The sequence below is a fragment of the Vombatus ursinus genome, unplaced genomic scaffold (genome assembly GCF_900497805.2).
Source record: "Vombatus ursinus unplaced genomic scaffold, bare-nosed wombat genome assembly UNPS02014863.1, whole genome shotgun sequence".
NCBI classification, from domain to species: Eukaryota; Metazoa; Chordata; class Mammalia; order Diprotodontia; family Vombatidae; genus Vombatus; species Vombatus ursinus.
The window spans coordinates 9,869,959-9,888,721 of record NW_020954641.1 but is presented as its reverse complement, the minus strand read 5'-3'; the positions used below and the strand labels follow the sequence as shown (position 1 = coordinate 9,888,721).

Here is an 18,763-nt window from a genome sequence, read left to right as displayed (position 1 = left end):
TTTTCAATAATTCTTGCCCTTTCCCTATGCCTTGTATCTTTAGGATTGTGGATCTTGTGGGCATAGATAGTAGCTGCTGCCATTCTCAACGATTGCAACTCCCTATTCCCCATTATGAAGATATTCGTATGGCAGATTCCCATGCCCCTTGGTTATCCATCTAGGGCCTCCTACCCCTAAGCATCTCCCTGCCTGTCTTATCAGATAGAAAAAATAAAATCAGACTTGCTTTGTAAGCACCTTCCTCCCCCCCATAAAACTCATGACTCTCATGATTAAGCTACCCTACTGTTAAGGAAACAAAATCAATCACCAAGTTTACTATGTGCCAGACACTGTGCTAAGAGGATAAAAAGAAAGACAAATATAACCTTTGCCCTCAAGGAGCTTATATTCTAATGAGTTTTTAAGACCCAATAGTCCCATGCATACACCAAGAAGAGTTAGAAAAACTTAACAATATATGGACAATGTCAGAGGCCTGTTGTTGACATCCATTCTTTCCTCCTTCTAATGTGGTATGACTATACACACATACACACACACACACACACACACACACACACACATACACACACATCAGTGGTGTCCTTTGCCTTGATTCTCTTTGGTTTCTCCATGTCTCTCTCCGTGGGTAACTCATTTTAGATCTTGGATCTTCTCTTGAACATGCCATTATAAAGTCTTCGGGATTTATACTTTATTGGCCCAACTGATATTTGTGAAACCTCTTTGGAATCCCCCAACTGGTTCAATAGACTAAGATACATGCATTTATATTCCTTTAAGTCTTTCTCTCTTCTCCTTCAATTAACAAAATTTTGTGATTCTGAAGCTGAGGGGCTGATTCTAATAGTATAAACTTGAATACTCTGCTGGAAAAGTGGGGGTCAGTCAATAAGCATTTATTAAGTGCCTACTGGCACTATGCTAAATGTTAGAATCTTGATCCTTGCATATTTTTGTAGTCCTACCTGGGTTTATTTGGTTGCAGCCCTTTTTGAAGCTAGGCAAGATGGCCCCAGGAGATCCATCTTGGCTTTGGGGGTCTTGTGGCTCTTGGTGCTAGGTTTGTCTCTCTGGGTCCAGAGATCTTTGGGAAAGACTATGAAAAAATAATCCCTTCTGGTGAATCATGGGCCAGTGAGCACTTTATTTCACTACAAGAGACGGGTTGAAAATTAAGGGGGAGGCAAAAGCTCATTAGCAGTATGATTTATTAAAAGCTAATGAATGCTTTCTGCTCCCAGCCAGCAATTATATCAAAATGCATTTTTTTTCAGTGTCTAACTTGATCATGCCTAAATGCCCATTACTTCATGCTCACCTTGGGATTTCAGGGAGAGAGCAAACAGGTATAAGATTTCTCAAAATATGACAGCAGGACCCCTAAAGGATTAAATAGGAAAAGAGTGGAAAAAGAGATAAGTAAAATCCACAGCATATTTTGGACCACCTGTAGTAAGAGAATTAGTAATGGATAGAGCTTTGTCCTTGGGGTTAGGAAATCTTGAGTCCAAACTCTACTCAGGCACTTAATAGTTGAACGTCCTTGGGCAAGTTACAATCTCTCTCAGCCTCAGTTTTCTCATTTATAAAATGGGAATAATAACAGCACCTACCTCCTAGTGTTATAATGAGGCTCAAATGAGATAACATATGCAAATTACTTTGTAAATCTTAAAGTGCTATAAGAATATTAGCTGTTATTATTATGTCTATATGGCCATCTGGACTGGGTATTCTTAAGAAGTAGATTTTCTAGGCTGGCCTCACCAAATCTCATGCAAAAGAAATTGAGGGCCCTTGGGAGACAAGGACATTCCTGTGCATCATAGCCTTTTATGAACATTAAGCAAACATAAGTAGATTCCCTGTAAATCAGCATTCATTATTTAGGTCACTTGGCTAAGTACTTATCATAAAAGAATCATGGTGCTGATCAGATTTCTCTAGTTCTAGTAGAATGTAAGCTCGCAGAGATCAGAAACTGTGAGATTCATCTTTGTATCACCAGTATATAGCACAATGCCGGTACATATTAAGTGTTTAATAAAGATTTGTTGAATTGAATTCAGAAGCAAGAAGTACTCATAAATTTTGAAATCCCAGATTTACCATTGATTTGGTGGCAATTTGTACTATCTTTGTGTTTTTCCAAAGAGAGTTAGCTGTGGCATAGTAAACAGAGAGCTAGCCTCAGAGTCAGGAAGACTTGGGTTCAAATCCTGTCTCTGACACATTCTGGCTGTATGAACTTGGGTAGATGACCTAACCTAAGCAGTGATGTGGTGCTGTGGATGGAGTGCTGGACCTGAAGACTTGAGTTCAAATCTGGCTTCAGAAATGTACTTGCTAGTTGGGTGACCCTGGGTAAGTCATTTAACCTCTATCTGCCCTAGTTTCCTCATCTATAAAATGGGGATGATAATAATAGCATGCCTATCTCCCAGGGTTGTTGTGAGGATAGAATCAGATAATATTTGGGAAGTACTGTACAAACCTTAAAGCCTCATATAAATGCTAGTTATTATTATTATCATTGTTGTTATTTATCTATGTGACTTTGGGCAAGTCATTTAACTTCTTAGTACCTCAGGTAGCTTTTTAAGACTATAAGTTGCAGATTAGATGCTGGTATATATTGGTTTTGAGGAAGAGATCATAGGTCTGGACTAAAACAAAAGCATATTGTTTGAATCAAGCTGTGGGTCTAAAACTGAAATTTCTAAGGGAGAGGAGATTGGGGGAGATTCACTCTGACTTGCTCTCAATACAATTACTTAATAAAGAGACTTTGATGGCAATGCTTTTGAAGAATTTCCCCCAAAATTAGAGATCCCAGGAGTCAGAGTGAAAGAAGACTAGTACAGATGTGTTAAGAACTGAATTTAATTTAATCAATCAATAATCATTTATTAATAAGTCTCTACTTAGTAGTCAGGACCTGGCCTGGGTCCTGGAAATACAAAGACAAAAATGACATAGTCCTTGACTTCAAAGATCTAATGTTATATCGTAAGAGCTTGTATTTCCTAACCTTCTATTGAACTGAGACATGCTCTAAAAATCGGATTTCTCAGGCTGCCAGGAAGATATTTGAATGTGTCCTATTCCCTGGCAATGCTCCATCACAATCAAAGGAAAGGGAATTCTAGGATAATTCTAAGTGTCTTCCTTCCTGCCTCTGCTTACTCTGAGGGAACATGGAAATACATGGACTCAGCTACCTAACTAAACCTTCTGTGGCTATAGGGTCCTGAAGGGAGGTCCACTGTGAGGATGAATGAATGAGTGAAAAAGCATTTATCAATGATTTAATATGTCCTGAGCAGTATGATAAGTGCTGGGGAAAGCAAATTGAAAAGAAGAATGTTTTTGCTCTCAAGGAGCTCACATTCTAACCAGAAGAGACAACATGACATGGGAGTGTTCAACCAAAGGGTGGCTAGCAAGGACCCAAAGTCCTTAAGATGCATCAAGGTGTCTGTCCTGCAGAATAAGGGAGCATGAGGTGAGTGATCCACCACCACAGAGAATAGGGGAATTGGGAAATTCCAAATCCACTCCTACCCTTAGGAATGGGGCAGTGATTTAGGGTTTCCTCCAGCAGGGGTGGAGATGGGGGAACAATATTTGGAAAAGAAGGGGAAAAGGGAAAAGTAGCCAGGGATTTGGAAAATAGAGGGTGGCTTCTCCTGGTGCCAACTGGGACTCACCAGCCACCTCCTATAGTGGTCTGTGGCAGAGGAGGGACAAGGAGGTTCCTACTTGGTAGCTGTTCTAGCTGAGGATCTTTCGGTTCCCCTAGTAGGGTGTGAGGGGAAGGAGAGCACTTTCAGTAGATGCAAATATACGTTTGTACCTCCCTCTTGCCTTTTTATGCTTTAGGTTCATGGGTGTGGAAAGGCATCATGGTAGAGTGAAGACAGTACTTGACATGGAATCAAAAGGTCTGGTTTCAAGTTCTGGCCCCATCATCCATTAAATAGACAAACCATTGAAACTTTCTGACCCTCAGTTTCCTCACCTATAAAAAAGGAGAGAATATTTGTACTACTTGCCTCAGTGAAGCAGTTTACATACCTTTAAGGGCTTTATTAATGTGAACTAGTATTAGTTTCAGCCATCAACTATTTATGAAGCCCCTGGTCTGTATTGACCACTGTGACACATACAAGAGAAGGTAAGGTCCCCATCTGAAGGTGAGCCAGCATCATGCTTTGGGTGGAAAGATAAAACTTCCATCAAATAGAGAGCAACAGAAGGCATCATACAGTCAGTTGTTATTGTGTGTTATGTATCACAAGTGCTTCAGGAATTTAGAGAACAGAGGCTTTTCTGAGTCCTGAGGCTGATGAGTGAAGGCTTCATGAAGGAATTAAGGCTTGGGCTCTAAAGGATGACTAGGATTTTCATAGAGGAATGGAGAGATTATATTCTATGTGTGGAGAACAGCATGAGCAAAGTGGGAGGTCGAAATCAGCTTCATTTTTGGGGAAATGGAGCTCAGGAGACAGACTTGGCTGGAGGCTGTCACTTAAGAGTGAGCATTAGGAAAAGAAAGTTGTTAAGGTAAGATCCAATAGGCAGCAAAGAATCATGGTAAGCTTTTGAGCAAGTGTATGACGTGGTAAATATTCATCTCACAATGGTAACTGGACTGGATTGGAGAAGAAGAGACAAAATACAAGGAGAGACAGCTGTGAGTAGAGCTAAAAAACAATGTTGGGGGTGGGGGGGGGTAGATTTCAGTTGTGCCTGAGCTGTGAGGTGTTGATTGGGTCCTATCTCTGTGCTGCAAGCATGGAGAGGGACTGATTGAGTTTCACCATCATGATAATGAATATTCCTCCAGTTAGCATGAAGGTGGGCCAAAAAAGCCACTTCAACAGCATCTGGGGAGTGTAGAGCCTCCTGTACAGGACACTCTTTTCAGTCTCATCAGGGTCTGAGTAGCAGGGAAAATTCTGACGCTCTTTGAATCTGACCCTGATGGTCTCCACATCTCTCCTGGCTTCTTGGTAGTCCTCCAAGTTCTCAGGGATGTAAGAACACTAGAAGAGAATGAGACAATCTACAATGATGGAAAACAGCTGGGAACAGAAAGATTCCCCACCCAAAGCTCTCAAATTGAGGGGAAGGGCATTGGGTAGAAGGCATCACACCCAGGAAAACAAGAAGGAATAGGACCACCCTTGTGTCAGTTGAATGAAGCCCTGGAGAAAAGCTCAGAGAGTATGATGAAGACTCAGCCCATGCCCCATCTGCTGTTTGAAGTTTTTCTTCATCCCTCTTCTTTAGTAATAGCTACTTCATATTTATACTTATATAACCATCTTGTATTTATTGTATATTTAGTTTATATATATATTTTTTCTGTTATGTACTTATATGTGAACATGTTCTTTCTTTCAATAGAATATAAAGTCCATGATGACAGGGACTGTTTCAGTTGGGGTCTTTGTATCCTCAGTGCCTAGCACAATGCCTGATATTAGTAAGTGCTTAATAAAGCTTCTTGATTGATTGACTGAGGAGTCAGCCTAGTTCACCATCTGTATTTTTGCTTCAGAGTACCTGGGGTCATTCTTTTAGGTGTTGGTATAAAGAGCTATAACTAGGGAGTATTGTACCTGGGCAAAATTTATTTGGGGGGTTGGGAGGAAGGAGCATTGTGTTAATGGTAACAGAGCATAGTCTGACCATGGGAGAGGTCACACTGAATCAGGAGACCCTTTGTGCCCAAATCTGTATAAGTAAGTCTCAGTTTCCTCAACTGTAAAATGGAGATAATAATACCTTTACCATCTGCCTTACAGGGTTGCAAGCTTTTAAATGCCATAGAAATGTATACTATTATAAGTTAACAAGTATTTATGAAGCCCCTACTTTTGCTGACCACTGCAGACATGTAGAAGAGAAGCTAAGGTCCCCATTTTCTCTATAATACAGGCAAAATCCACTCCCTCCCCCTGGAACTCTCCCCTATATAATATGTCTCTGTCTCTCTGTGCCTCTGTCTCTGTATATGTATCTCTCCGTTCTTTCTGTTTCTGTCTCTGTCTGTCTGTCTCTGTCTGTCTCTCTGTCTGTCTCTCTCTCTGTCTTGCTCCAGGATGTTGTCAAGATAAGTTTATAGCTGTACAAGAAAGGGACTTAATAAATCTAGGGTTCCATTACACCAAGAGCCCTTAACCTTTGGATCTACAGATCTACAAGAAGTCCATGGACAGATTTCAGATTATCTGTGAACTTAGATAGGAAAAATTACATCTTTATTTCAATATAATTGGTTTCCTTTGGAATCCTTTGAATTTTATCTTAAGCATTGAAAAACATCATTGTGAAAATGTGTCCATAGGCTTCACCAGATTGCTGAAGAAATCCATGATAGAAAAAAAGGTTAAGAACCCCTGCGTGCTATAATATGTCCCTACCTAAATTTACCCTAAGCCTTTTACAAAGCAATTGATCCTATCCTGTAAGGACTGGTGGTGAGGATTTTATGTATTTTGTAGATGCCCAGCGTCTACCAGTCGTAGAGCCCAGGAGCACTGTGGGAAGTCAAATCTGAAGCTCCCCTGGGCCATTCCTTCTACCATTCTTCATAGTACTAAAGTCTCAGTCCAATTTCCAGGGGAGTCAAATTGATCCCAGTTGTCAAAATCCCAATTACTAGTGGCATCATCTTCACCATAGCCTGAACCTCACCTCCAGTATTTATGGAGAGAATAGTGAAGCTCAGGAGCCCACACGTCCAGAGTGCATGTAAGAAGGGCCTGGCCATGGAAGGTGTTTGTCTCTCCTGTGCCTCTGCTCTTTGCTACAGAGCCCTCTTGGCTGGTCCCTGAGGACTGCCTCCCCACCCCACCTCCTACTTTCTATAAATTAATGAATATAAAACAAGCAACTGGACCAAATGGGCAGCTGCCTGGCAGATGTAAACAGTGAGGGTAGGCTCACCAAATCACCCTATTTGCAACCTCCTATCAGAGCTGTAATTGGCCACTCGGCGTGAACAGGAGGCAGAGCAATGATCAGCTGGAGGCTGTAAATACTTCCTGTTGAGGGGCAGACAGAGGTTTGGCTTGACACGAAGCTGATAGCTTATTAAGGGAAAAGCATGGAGATCTATGCCCATTCTCACCTTCACTGCCAAAGTGAGTCTGGAACGATGCCTGCTTCTCTCTCAATCTCCCCTTAAGGTCAATTGATTAGAGCTATCTAGTAAATAAGGTCCAGAAGTAAATTGGTTGTCTTGATGCTCCCAAGACTTCTCTCCAACACATATGAGTGACACCAGCCATCTCTCCTTGTCTAGCATTAATGGTTTCAGGTCTTTAGCTGGTGGGTGCGAGGCTCTTTTGAAAATTAGGCAAGAAACAAGGGCTAACAGAATGGGATTGGTGAGGCACAGAATCATGGAATTTTTCCACAGGCTCCCAGAAAAAAAAGGATACAACTGAGGTCTACGGGCTTTCAATTCAGGGCTTTCTATATCCAGTTGTGATGATTTGCTTTGGAGTTGAGCTAGCTTGAGTTTTTATCAGGGGTTCATAGATTTAGAATTGGAAGGGGCCTTAGAGGTCATCTTACACAACTTTCTCATTTTACAAATGAGGAAACTAAGGTCTAGGAAGGTTAAATGACCCATCCAGGGTCACATAGGGTAGGAATTGAACCTAGGTCCTCTGACTCCAGAGTTAGTATCCCTTTCACTCCTTAATGCTCCCTAAGAGTTGACTTTCTAGATGGTCCCTTCCAAATAATTTGCCTGAGTTGCTTCCTGGGGTGCCCTTTGGTTTCTCTAGGAGACAAGATGACACATTTATCACATGTTATGGTTTTATACATACACATGTGCAAATATAATATAATATGATATAACATAATATTTTCTAGACCAACTTTCTTGCTCTTACCTGGTGGTTTTTTTCTTTTGTCTCCTCTGTGTGGTATAGAATGGCACTCTTCCCAATGGCAGACACGTTGACCCACAGACATGGGTACTGGGGAACCTTCTTGCCTTCCAGCTTCTCATGTTCCCTTATGTCTATTTCAATCAGGTGGCAGTTGGATACTTTGGTCCATACACTAGGAGAAACACATATGCACACAAGGATACTGGCAGAGATGAGAGCAGTGCCCTACTTTGGTGGCCGCTGACACTGTGCCAGTATTGACTCCCTTAGTTTTTCCAACCGCCCCCAGCCACTGCTTGGTAGTAATTAAACTGGATCTTCCAAGACTCCCCTAGTAGACCTATGCCATACCCTTTTCCCGTTTCTTATGAGATATCCTCTCGATTATTTGTTTTTGCTTTTTGGTTTTATTGTTTGTCCCTCTTTCTTGAAGAGGATCATGGCATCAGGAAGATGATGCCATGACTTGCAAGTGAATTGGATTTAAGTGAGGGAGGGCTTTTCAAAGTCATCAGCCTCACTTTCTCCTCTGGAGCCATCTGGGCCCAGTAGAGAGGGGAAAAGCAGTTAGATTGGATCTACTGATTGGTGTTTAGCAGAGAGGAGGAATCAGAATTTCAAAGGGGGAAGGGATCTTTGAGATTATCTCCAAGAGTGTCATTTTATGGATAAGGAAACTGAGTCCCAGATAGGGGGAAATGGCCAAGTCAAAAATCACAGAGCTAATTAATAGCAGAATCTGAACCACAACCTTGGGGCTCCATTCTGAGAAAGCTCAAAGAATGGATGTCAGCTAAGATTCCCAGTTCAACTTGGTGTACAGAAGGTGTCCTAGGGAGAATTCTAATTTCATGTCAAGTAAATCAGGATATTAGGGCTCATAATTTAGGTGAGCTTCTGCCTTATCCTTGATAATATTGAAGAAAGAAGAGACAACTCCTTGCTTCTAATGTCCTCTGGTGCTGTTATTCAGTGTTACCCATTGCATACAGGCCACAGACTACTAACCAAAAAAGCTTCAGACACCCTCAGCTCACTTTCCTCAGCCCTTATGTTGGAAAGGGTGTTAGAAGAAAGCAAACAGGAATGTCTTCCCGACAAGGTGAATGGTTGGGTCAATAGATGCAATTCAGAGGGAAGTATATGTCAGCTCACTATGGAAGAAAACATCACAACTGTTGTTTGTCCTTAGTTCTCAAAGAGGACCAATGACACCAGGACGGTGATTTCTTGACTTGCACGTGAATTGGATTTAAGTGAGGCAAGGATGTACAAAGTCACCAGCCTCACTCTCTCTTCCAGAGTCATTTAAGTCCAGTGGCAAGATGTAGGTCAGGATGGCAGGAGATGGCCCCAGATGCAGTGGAAGACCTTGACCTTTTTAAGTTAAGATCTTTCCCAGGTCTCAGTTTGTCTGAGAGAACACCCATTCAGTAGGTAAAGGTTAGATAAGAATTGAAGCAAAAAGATGGCCTAGTTTTGCCTTCCCAAAAGAATCATTCTGGGAGGGGAAGACCCTCAGAATTTCTGGCCAAAACAGAAACATGGTTATTTACACTCAATTCTGAGCCACCAAAACCCAAACACTGAGCAAGTGAGGTATAATGGCCAATCAGTGAGAGCCAGAGTGTTTTGGGTTTAAAGGCATAGTCTAGGAGTTCCATTTGAATCCCAAAAAGCTTTATCATAGCCTGGTTTTCCAGAGCTTCAAGAAATAAAATGAAAATTATATAAGACAAAAGAGTTAATTGTCCCAGTTAAAAAAACAAAACAAAACCAATGATCAAATAAATAAGTAGAGAAGTAAAAAATCTAGCCTCCAAACCCCAAGATACTTTGTGAAGTATAAGCAATCAAAATTTATATTCCTTATATATTCCTTATATATTTATATTCCTTTGTATTCACTGTTATAGTTGTCTATAAACAGAATGGCTCCATACAACAATAGTATTATCCCCATCATGGGAAGTGTTCAGGGGTTGAATAAGCATCTGTCAGGGATATTGTAGCAGGGATTTCTGCAGAATAGAATGTTGGGGAAAATGACCTCTCAGGTCCTTTTCAAATCTGAGGTGCTATGATCAAGGTCAGTAATCAGTCATCATTATAAACTCAATATTCCACCAGGACAGTTGACAAGAACAGGTCCACTTTAATGCTTTCAGAGATGGTTAATTCCATTTTAGAGTAAAAATTTCCTTTTCTTAAAAAAAAAAGATGAATGTAAAATGAAAAGTAATTGAAAAGAAAATTTAACTATCAATGGCCAAAAAAGGCAATAATAATAATAACAACAATAATAAACGAAATAAATTTGGGGCAATGTGGCACAGTATAAAGATTTTAATTTGGATTTGAATCCTAACTTGCTACTTCCTATCTGAATGACCTTAGGCAAGTTATTTAACCACTCTGAGCCTCAGTTTTCTCATTTGTAAAATCAAGGGGTTGAATCAGATGGTCTCTGAGATCCCTTCCAGGTGTAATTTTATGATTCTAAGAAGCACTGATATGATTTAACATAGAATATTTCATTCCCTTTAATTTTTGTGGACTTAAATTCTCCCAGAACACTTACGGCAAGAGAGGTGTGAGGAGGGAGTAGCAATAGTCAGAGGTGTTAGATTCTACTTGATTGGTGTAGAGGGAGTAGAAAGGCTTATTATTAGCCCATTTCTTTGATGGTTCCTGTGTTCTAGGCAAGCCTGACTCCATCTTATCCCACTTTGTAATGTCCCTTCTCCAGTGGGTAGAAAGTTTGCAAGGCATTTAAGTTCCTAGACTAGGGAGATAATGTAGGGAAAAGGGATATTGGGTACCTCTTTTGGTATAAGGGCAGCACGGTTGTCCCCAAGATGTAGTAGGTGATGGCAGAACACACCACCATGACAGCGCCCAGGCACAGGGCACGGCTCTCTCCTCGGATCTGTGCAGTCACCAAATTTTTCCCCATCTTGACTCTGAGAAACAGACCTGTCTCGCCCCTCCTAGGGTTAGAGAGTCGAACAAGGAAATCCTAGATCAGCAACCTCACTGACAGTATAACCTTTCTGCTGCTCAGGTAACTTTAAGACTAAAAGTTATATCCACCTTGCGATCTGCTTAGGTGCACAGAGAATTTCTGTGCCCATGGAATAACAGCTGCATGATTTTACACCTGGTTGATTAGAGGATTTAGAACTGGAAGGGACTTTAGAGACCAGGTAGCTCAACCATTTCACATTCCAAGGAAGCAACTGAGGTCCACAGAGATCAAGTGACTTGCCCAAGACCATGTGGTTAATAAGAGGAGTCATGATTTAAACTAGACTGTATGTGTATATGTCTCTCTCTCTCTCTCTCTCTCTCTCTCTATATATATATATATACCACATAATATTATATATACACACAAATATATTCTTCCCTTCAGAGGAATGTAACAGCATAGCTCAGTTTCTTCCCCCCCACCCCCAACCTTTTAAAAAAAGTTTGGATTTCCCCCCCCGGACTTCAGAAAATTTTTTTTAAAAATACCCACAGGCATCAGTTGGTCTCCTTTCTTTGGGTACCTGCTCTCCTGAAGTCTATGTCCCTGGGTTATGCTGGGTCTCATACCTTACCGTGTATGGGCAGAGAGACTGCTCCAGTGTGTGTATATATGCATACATATATGTATGAGTATGTGTATGTATATATACATATACGTGTATATATGAGTATGTATACATATACATATACATATACATATACATATACATATACATATACATATACATATACGCGAAAGTGTATATTGAATCTATTGAAGCTTAAAACTGCCCTAAGACTTTTGGGCATACCCTGTATTTGTGTATGTATCTAGCATTTTATAACAATTTAAGGTCTGCAAAATGCTTTGTAAATATTTCATTTTATCCTCAAAACAACCCTGGGAGGTAGATGCGATTATTATACCCATTTTACAGATGAGAAGACTGAGGCAGACAGAGACGAGGTGATTCGCTCTGGGTCACACAGCTAACAAGTGTCCGAGGCCCAATTTGAACGTGGGTCTTCCTGACTTCGGATCCAGAGCTCTATTCACTGTGCCACCTAGCTGTCTCTACTCTTTCCATCGAACCATGGAGCAAAGAAATTAATCCATTTACCCTCATTACTCCATTGCCATTGGCTAATTTATTAGATTAACTAGTTATTTCCACCCAGAAACCAGAGTCTTAATGGACTAGGACCCTGGATAAGTTAATTCTGACAGAGGAGAGGTATTTGGAAAAGTCAACAAGCATGAACATGTAGCAGTGGAAGATATGGGAAGGGCTCACAGTTAGAGAGGGGTGGGATAGTCAGGCAGCCAGGGATCAGCATTCAGTCAATAGAGTGAAGGTGGAGGGAGTTCCTAAAGGGGAAAGAGAAAGTTTGAAAAGGGAAATTGATTTTAATGTAAGATTTTTAAAGCTGTTTATCACTTCTGGGATTTTCTTCAGAGAGAGGAGTTTGTTGAACGGTTCAGATTGAACATTTATAGTAACAGCCTTCAAATATAAGCTCTGCTTCCCAGTTTGGCCTTAGTGGTTCTATCGGGAATGGATGAGAAAAGGTCATTTAACCTCCCTGGGCCTCAGTCTCCTCATCTGTAAAATGAGGCACTTGGTCTTGATGTCTAAATCTATAGACATCATTCATTTAATAGCAACTAGTTATGACTATGATATAGTAGAAAGATTCCTTGGAGCAGAGGACCGAGGTCCACTTACCGCCTGCGTGACCTTAGGCTGTCAGTCGCTTAACCTCCTTGGGTCTCAGTTTCCTCATCTGTCAAGTGAAGGGGATGGACTAGATTACCTTACTTCCAACTCTAAATCTGTGATTCTACTATTTATGAAGCACTACAGTAGGCAATGGAAGAGATACAATGAAAATTAAGGCATGGTTTTTGCCTTTACGGCATTTATAGTCTAATGGGGATGATATGATATAAGTAACAAATATTCAGTACAATATAAAAGTTTACAATAACTGTAACATAGAATATGTAATAATAGCCTAAGTACAAAATGCATGCGAGGTCAGAGAGAGAAAGATCATTTCTGGGTGAGGTGGCAGGCATCCAAGAAACCTTTCTGGAGGAGGTGGCACTCTAAAGCCAGATAAGTTTCTTTTCTAGAATCCCTTCACTGTATGGCATAGATATGGTGTAAATTTGTTCATCACTGGAGACGTGAATAGTAAGACTTCCTGACACTTCTAGGATAGATGCCCTCCACTGTGATCTTATATTTGGACTGGCCAGACTTGCTTCGGCAAATAGCATCCCTTTATGGGGGTGAGAAAAAGGGGGAAGGTGCTGTGTAAAGAAAAAGGCAGGAAGGGGAAGCCTCTGACTTCCCATACTAATATCTGCCTGATGATTATTATTAATTTTCCTTCTGACTAGCATGAGGTCTCTCTTTTCTCCCTGGGGTGCCATCCTCTCCGAACTCTAGGGGACCCTGGGCGCCCACTCTGAGGGACAGGACACTGAGTGCTCTGAGACATCCTCCCCCTAAACCCTATATCATCCCCAATATTCTGGTGACAAATATGGTTATGACAGGTCCTAAGTAACTCAGGCATTATTGCCTCGGGATCCATGTCTCAGAGAGGAAATATGTTTGTTTTAACATTGCCCTCCCCACTCACTCATCCACATCTGATGTCTTCTACCCAATCAATACTCTGCTACACATTTCCAAAACTTCTGCCTCCTACCATCACAACCCCCCCCCCCCACATATCCTTGGACAAACAATTTTGCGAGACAGGCTTTAGAAAGTGCTCTCTGAGAGGTACTCACAGTCTATATTGGCTCCTGAATTTGTCTTCACCTTTGAGAACAACTTCTTTTCCGAAGGCCGGGGGGAGCCAGGAAGTTTTCCATTGCCCCACCCCCACGCCTGCCCCAAGGAAGCAGCCTGAGTTCCAGCAGGAAGCTTTGTTTTACAGGGCTCCTCCAGCTGTGGCTGGCCCCGTGCTCCCCATCCCTGGAGCAGTCTCTGTGCCCATACATGGTAAGGTATGAGACCCAGCATCCCCCAGGGACATAGACTTCAGGAGAGCAGGTACCCAAAGAGAGGAGATCAACTAATGCCTCTCGGTATTTTTTAAAAATTTTTTCTGAAGTCTGGTGGGAAATCCAAACTAATATTTTAAAAGATTGGGGGTGGGGGGAAGAAACTGAGCTATGCTGTTACATTCCTCTGAAGGGAAGAAGAGAGAATATGGGTGCTCAGTTCGCTTTGAAATACATCCTCTTCTTTATTTATCTCTGGGACAAGATGGGCAAGAATCCAGGGGAAATGTTACAAGAACAGAATCTAGCATTTGGGGGCTGCTTGGAGGCACTGTGCTGGCGATCTGGAGTTGGAGATGGAGGATGTCTGCCTGCAGGGATGCTCCCTGCCCTTCTGAATACCAGCTGGGTTACAGAAGTCACTGAAAGCAGAAATAGTCTCTTATACCCACTGGAGGTTCATGGACTGCTGTAACTAGTCACAATCAATCAACAAGTATTTAAGTACCTGCTTTGTGCCAGGCACTGTACTAAGCACAGTGGATACAAGTACAAAGAATGAAACAATTCTTATTTAGGTGTATCTCAGATGCTATAAAAGTATATTTGAATTGGGATGGGGTAAGAGTGTGAAGATTGATCAGTAAAAGTGTGGTATAGTAGAAAAATGTTATAATTGGAGTCAGGAATCTTGGGCAACCTTTCTGAGCATCAATTTCTTTATCTTTAAAAAATATGTAAAGAGGTGGTTGAGATTAATAATATTTGCATTATCTACCTCACAAAATTGTTATGAGGAGTGTGTAGGCTTTAAAACACTGTAACAGAGGGGTTAGCTAACATGTTGGATGACAGATAAAGGACCAAAAGGGATCTCAGACTAGAATATTAGAGAGAATGTAGTAAGATGGAATGTAATAGAGATGAGTGTAAAATCTTACATTTGGGTTCAAAAAATCAGTTTTACAAATACAAAGTGGGAAAGGTGAGGTTAGCCAGCATTTCACCTGAAGAAAAGAATGGTGGACAGAGGAGGAGGAGACTTTTAGCTCAATGGGAGTCGATAGTATGATAGGGCTGTGAAAATACTTGTTGCAAACAAGTTGTACTGAGTCATAATGACCAATATAAGAAGCATGAATGAAAATAACTTATGCATGCATCTAGGGCAGGATTCCTAATTTCTTTTTAGTCATGACTAGCTGGTAAAGCATGTGGATCATCTAAATGTTTTTTGTTTTTGTTTTTGTTTTTAATTTTTTAGGTGAGGCAATTGGGGTTACGTGACTTGCCCAGGGTCACACAGCCAGTGAGTGTTATGTGTCTGAGGCCGGATTTGAACTCAGGTCCTCCTGACTCCAGGGCTGGTGCTCTATCCACTGAGCCACCTAGCTGCCCCCATCTAAATGTTTTTAAATGAATAAAACAAAATATGTAGTGTTATGAGGAAACCAAAGATTAGGAAAAATTATGGATATAGATATAGAAAAAGGCATCTAGGTGGTACAATGGATTCTGTGCGAGGCCTGGAGTGAGGAAGACCTGAGTTCAAATATGCTCTCAGACATTTATTAGGTGTGTGACCCTGGGCAAGTCACTTAACCCTGTTTGCCTTAGTTTGTCATCTGTAAAATGAGTTGGAGAAGGAAATGGCAAACCTCTCCAGTATCTTTGCCAGGAAAACTCCAAATGGGGGCAGCTAGGTGGTGCCCTGGATAGAGCACCAGCCCTGAAGTCAGGAGGTCACACCTGCTGTGTGACCCTAAGCAAGTCACTTAACCCCAATTGCCTCACCAAAAAAAAAAAAAACAAAAAACAAATTAGTTCACAAAGAGTCAGACGTAACTGAAACTACTGACCACACACAATTATATAGATATGGATATGGATATAGATGTAGATATAGATATCGACATCAATACTGATATAGATATATCCTTTCCACAGTTAGCAGGACCTTGGGATCTTGCATTCTCTTCACTTTTTGGTCAGTTATATGACTACAAAGATGTCTGCTGTAGAATATTATGAGATTCTCTAAAAGATGTAACAGAAGCAACTTTATTCAATGACCCCTGGATTGTTTGCCACAATTATTGGGAGGATGTTCAGAACAGAGATGAAACCAAAGAGAGATTCCCTATAGATGACGAACTTCTCCCAAGGCATGACATTGTGATGACTGCATTAAGCCCATTGCAAATATTCTTGATATCCATAATCATTCAAAAGAGCTCAATCTGTCTGCCTGGGGAATCAGACTGATGAAGAATGCCTACTGTCCATTTTCTATGGAACATAGATAGAATATAGTAAGATGAAATGTTACAGAGATAAATGTAAAGTCTTACAATTGAGTTAAAAAAATCTGGTTCACAAGTACAAAGGGGGAGGCTAGCCAGCATTTCATCTGAAAAAGAATGGTGGAGAGAGGGTTAGTGGATTGTAAACTCAGTGAGATAGTTATGTGTCCATAATGATAAACAATTAGATAGACAACTTATAAAGCGTGACCATTACTACATATATCTTGGACAGAATGGATTAATTTAAAAGCATTTATTAAGCACTTATTGTATGCCAAGCATTGTGTTTAGCGCTGAGAAAATGATACAAATGACAGGTATTGTGACTGGGTCCCTGGGGAGTAGATTGACACACCTCATGTAGGAACAGTGGCAGAGTTGATTTGATTAATAGTTCTAGAACTCCAGCGAGGTGGGAGGAAAAATTGGCAGGCAGGGTGATTGGTGAGGAGGAAAAACAGAGTAAGGAGTAAAGTGAAACATGGTTGGAACTTCCCTGAAATAGTGATGTGAAGAAAGCAGTCACCAACAAGGACAGGAGGTCCCCAGGGCAGATATTTCTCCAGGTTGGCAAGGTCATTTGTAGAAAGATTCTGCGTTGTTAACTGTAAATGAGTAATCAGTTCAGCACAGAATTGAATAGAAAGAGGAAAAAAGGCTGCATCTTCTGAAAACAAAGATCAGCTCTTTAAATAACAGTAATTTGGGGAATGGCTAAGCAAATTGTGGTACATGGATATAGTGGAATATTACTGCTCTGTAAGAAATTGTGTGTGTGAAATGAATACAGAGATGCCTGGAAAGTTCTATAGAAACTGATGCAGAGTGATAGAGTCAAGAAAACAACACCACAGTAATGATAACAGTATAAATGGAAAGAAAAATGACACACCAAAAAATTGAAAGTAAATGTAACAAAATTGTAAAGATCAAACAGGACCCAAATGAAGAGATATGGGAGGACACTCCCAACCCACCCTTTCATGGAGTTAGGAGGTTTACAGGTGTTATACACAATGTACAATTTTTAAAACTTTTTCAATGTATCTATCAGTTGTGCTGATTCTTTCTCCTCTCTCTAAAAAAGTGTTGTTTTTTCTATGAGAGAGATCTCTGGGAGGAGGGAGACGAAAGAGATAGTTGGAATAACTATGATGATGTGAGAAACAGAGGATGTCAATAAAAAACTCATTTTAAAATGAATGAAAAAATAATAATATTGTTGATATTCTTCTGGCAGTACTGTATGACTATGAGTCATGGAGTGCCACAGTCTTTGAAGTCTTTCTCTTTGAATCTATCCAAAAGTCAACAAAAAGAGACACATGATGAACCTAAGTAGGCTACAGTACATTATAGACAAGGAGAAGAAGTATAGAGGATGTCATCAGAAGGCTGTAAGTCCAGGAAAAAAAGATGTGCCTGTTATGTGATGAAAGCAAGTTTCCATGAAATAAGAAGAAACCAAGAAGAAAGCTGCCCAGAAGGCTGGGTGAACCACCAATGGAGGGATTTACAAGAAAACCAGGACAGAAGTTGTACAAGATAGGTAGGCTTAGATGGACTGCAATCTACATTATTAGAGAGAGTCTCTGTACTGTTAAGATGATCCCATCACAATCTGGAAGTATCAAGAGACGGGTCATACATAGGCTAGGGAGAGAGGTGAGAGCCCACTGGTAAGACTACACCTGGAGTATTGAATTCACTTCAATCCAGTAATAGGATTTTAAGAAATAGCATTTCACTTCAGGGCACCACATTATACGAAAGATGTTGAAAGATGTTCAGAGGAGGTCAGCCAACATGACAGATCAGGAGCCTTCAGATCAGCCATATTAGGGTCAGAAAGAATTGGAGAAGTTTAATCTGGATAAGAGAAAGTGGACATAACAACTATGTTTGAGTATTTGAAGGACTGTCAGGTGATTCTAATTATTTCATGACTATAAGATGATTTCAGGTTTCCCTCTCTGGATTTTGCCACAGATCATCAATTTGCCTCCCTCCCTCCTCTCCCCCTTCTCTCATTGGTGAGATTCTCTTAGAGGCTTTATTCTAATGAAAGGCCCAAATCAACCATGCTTCATTCTCTGGACTTCACCACCGTGTCTGGCACGGGTACTTTCCCCATCCCCTCCCCTTTTCATCTCCTTTTTATGTATTGTCTTCCATTATTACAACGTAAGCTCCTCAATGACAGGAAATGTCTTTGGTTTTGCTTGTATTTGTATCTAGTGCTTAGCACTGGGCTTAGCACACAGTGATTGCTTAATAAGTGTTGACTTTCTCAGAAGGTTGGTCAAGGTGGTCCCAGTAGTTTCCTTTCCTAATCACTCTCACCAGAAATCCTGGAGACCCTCCTGAGATGGTCCAGCAGGGAGTCAGAGACCATGCAGCATCTTGGCTTAATGAGCCAACTTCCTTTCTCCAGCCTCTTAAGAGTCAGCGAGCTGTGAAATGAGAGCAGTTGTTAAGGTCTCCCTGACACTCTCTAC

At 40.9% G+C, this 18,763-nt stretch overlaps 1 protein-coding gene across 2 annotated transcripts; it reads right to left on the bottom strand.

The window, feature by feature from the left end:
• Positions 1 to 2,931: 2,931 nt before the first annotated feature.
• KCNMB1 (potassium calcium-activated channel subfamily M regulatory beta subunit 1) lies at positions 2,932 to 13,898 on the bottom strand. Of its 2 annotated transcripts, XM_027841845.1 has the most exons (5): positions 13,744 to 13,898; positions 12,665 to 12,722; positions 10,748 to 10,915; positions 7,926 to 8,097; positions 2,932 to 5,057 (listed from the first exon to the last, which is right to left on the bottom strand). In XM_027841845.1, the coding sequence occupies exons 3-5, from the start codon at positions 10,879 to 10,881 to the stop codon at positions 4,788 to 4,790; spliced, it is 576 nt and encodes a 191-aa protein (XP_027697646.1). In that variant the 5' UTR covers positions 10,882 to 10,915; positions 12,665 to 12,722; positions 13,744 to 13,898; the 3' UTR covers positions 2,932 to 4,787. The 2 variants fall into 2 exon arrangements, with proteins under 2 accessions (XP_027697646.1, XP_027697647.1); XM_027841846.1 differs by lacking the exon at positions 12,665 to 12,722.
• Between the last annotated feature and the right edge of the window lie 4,865 nt (positions 13,899 to 18,763).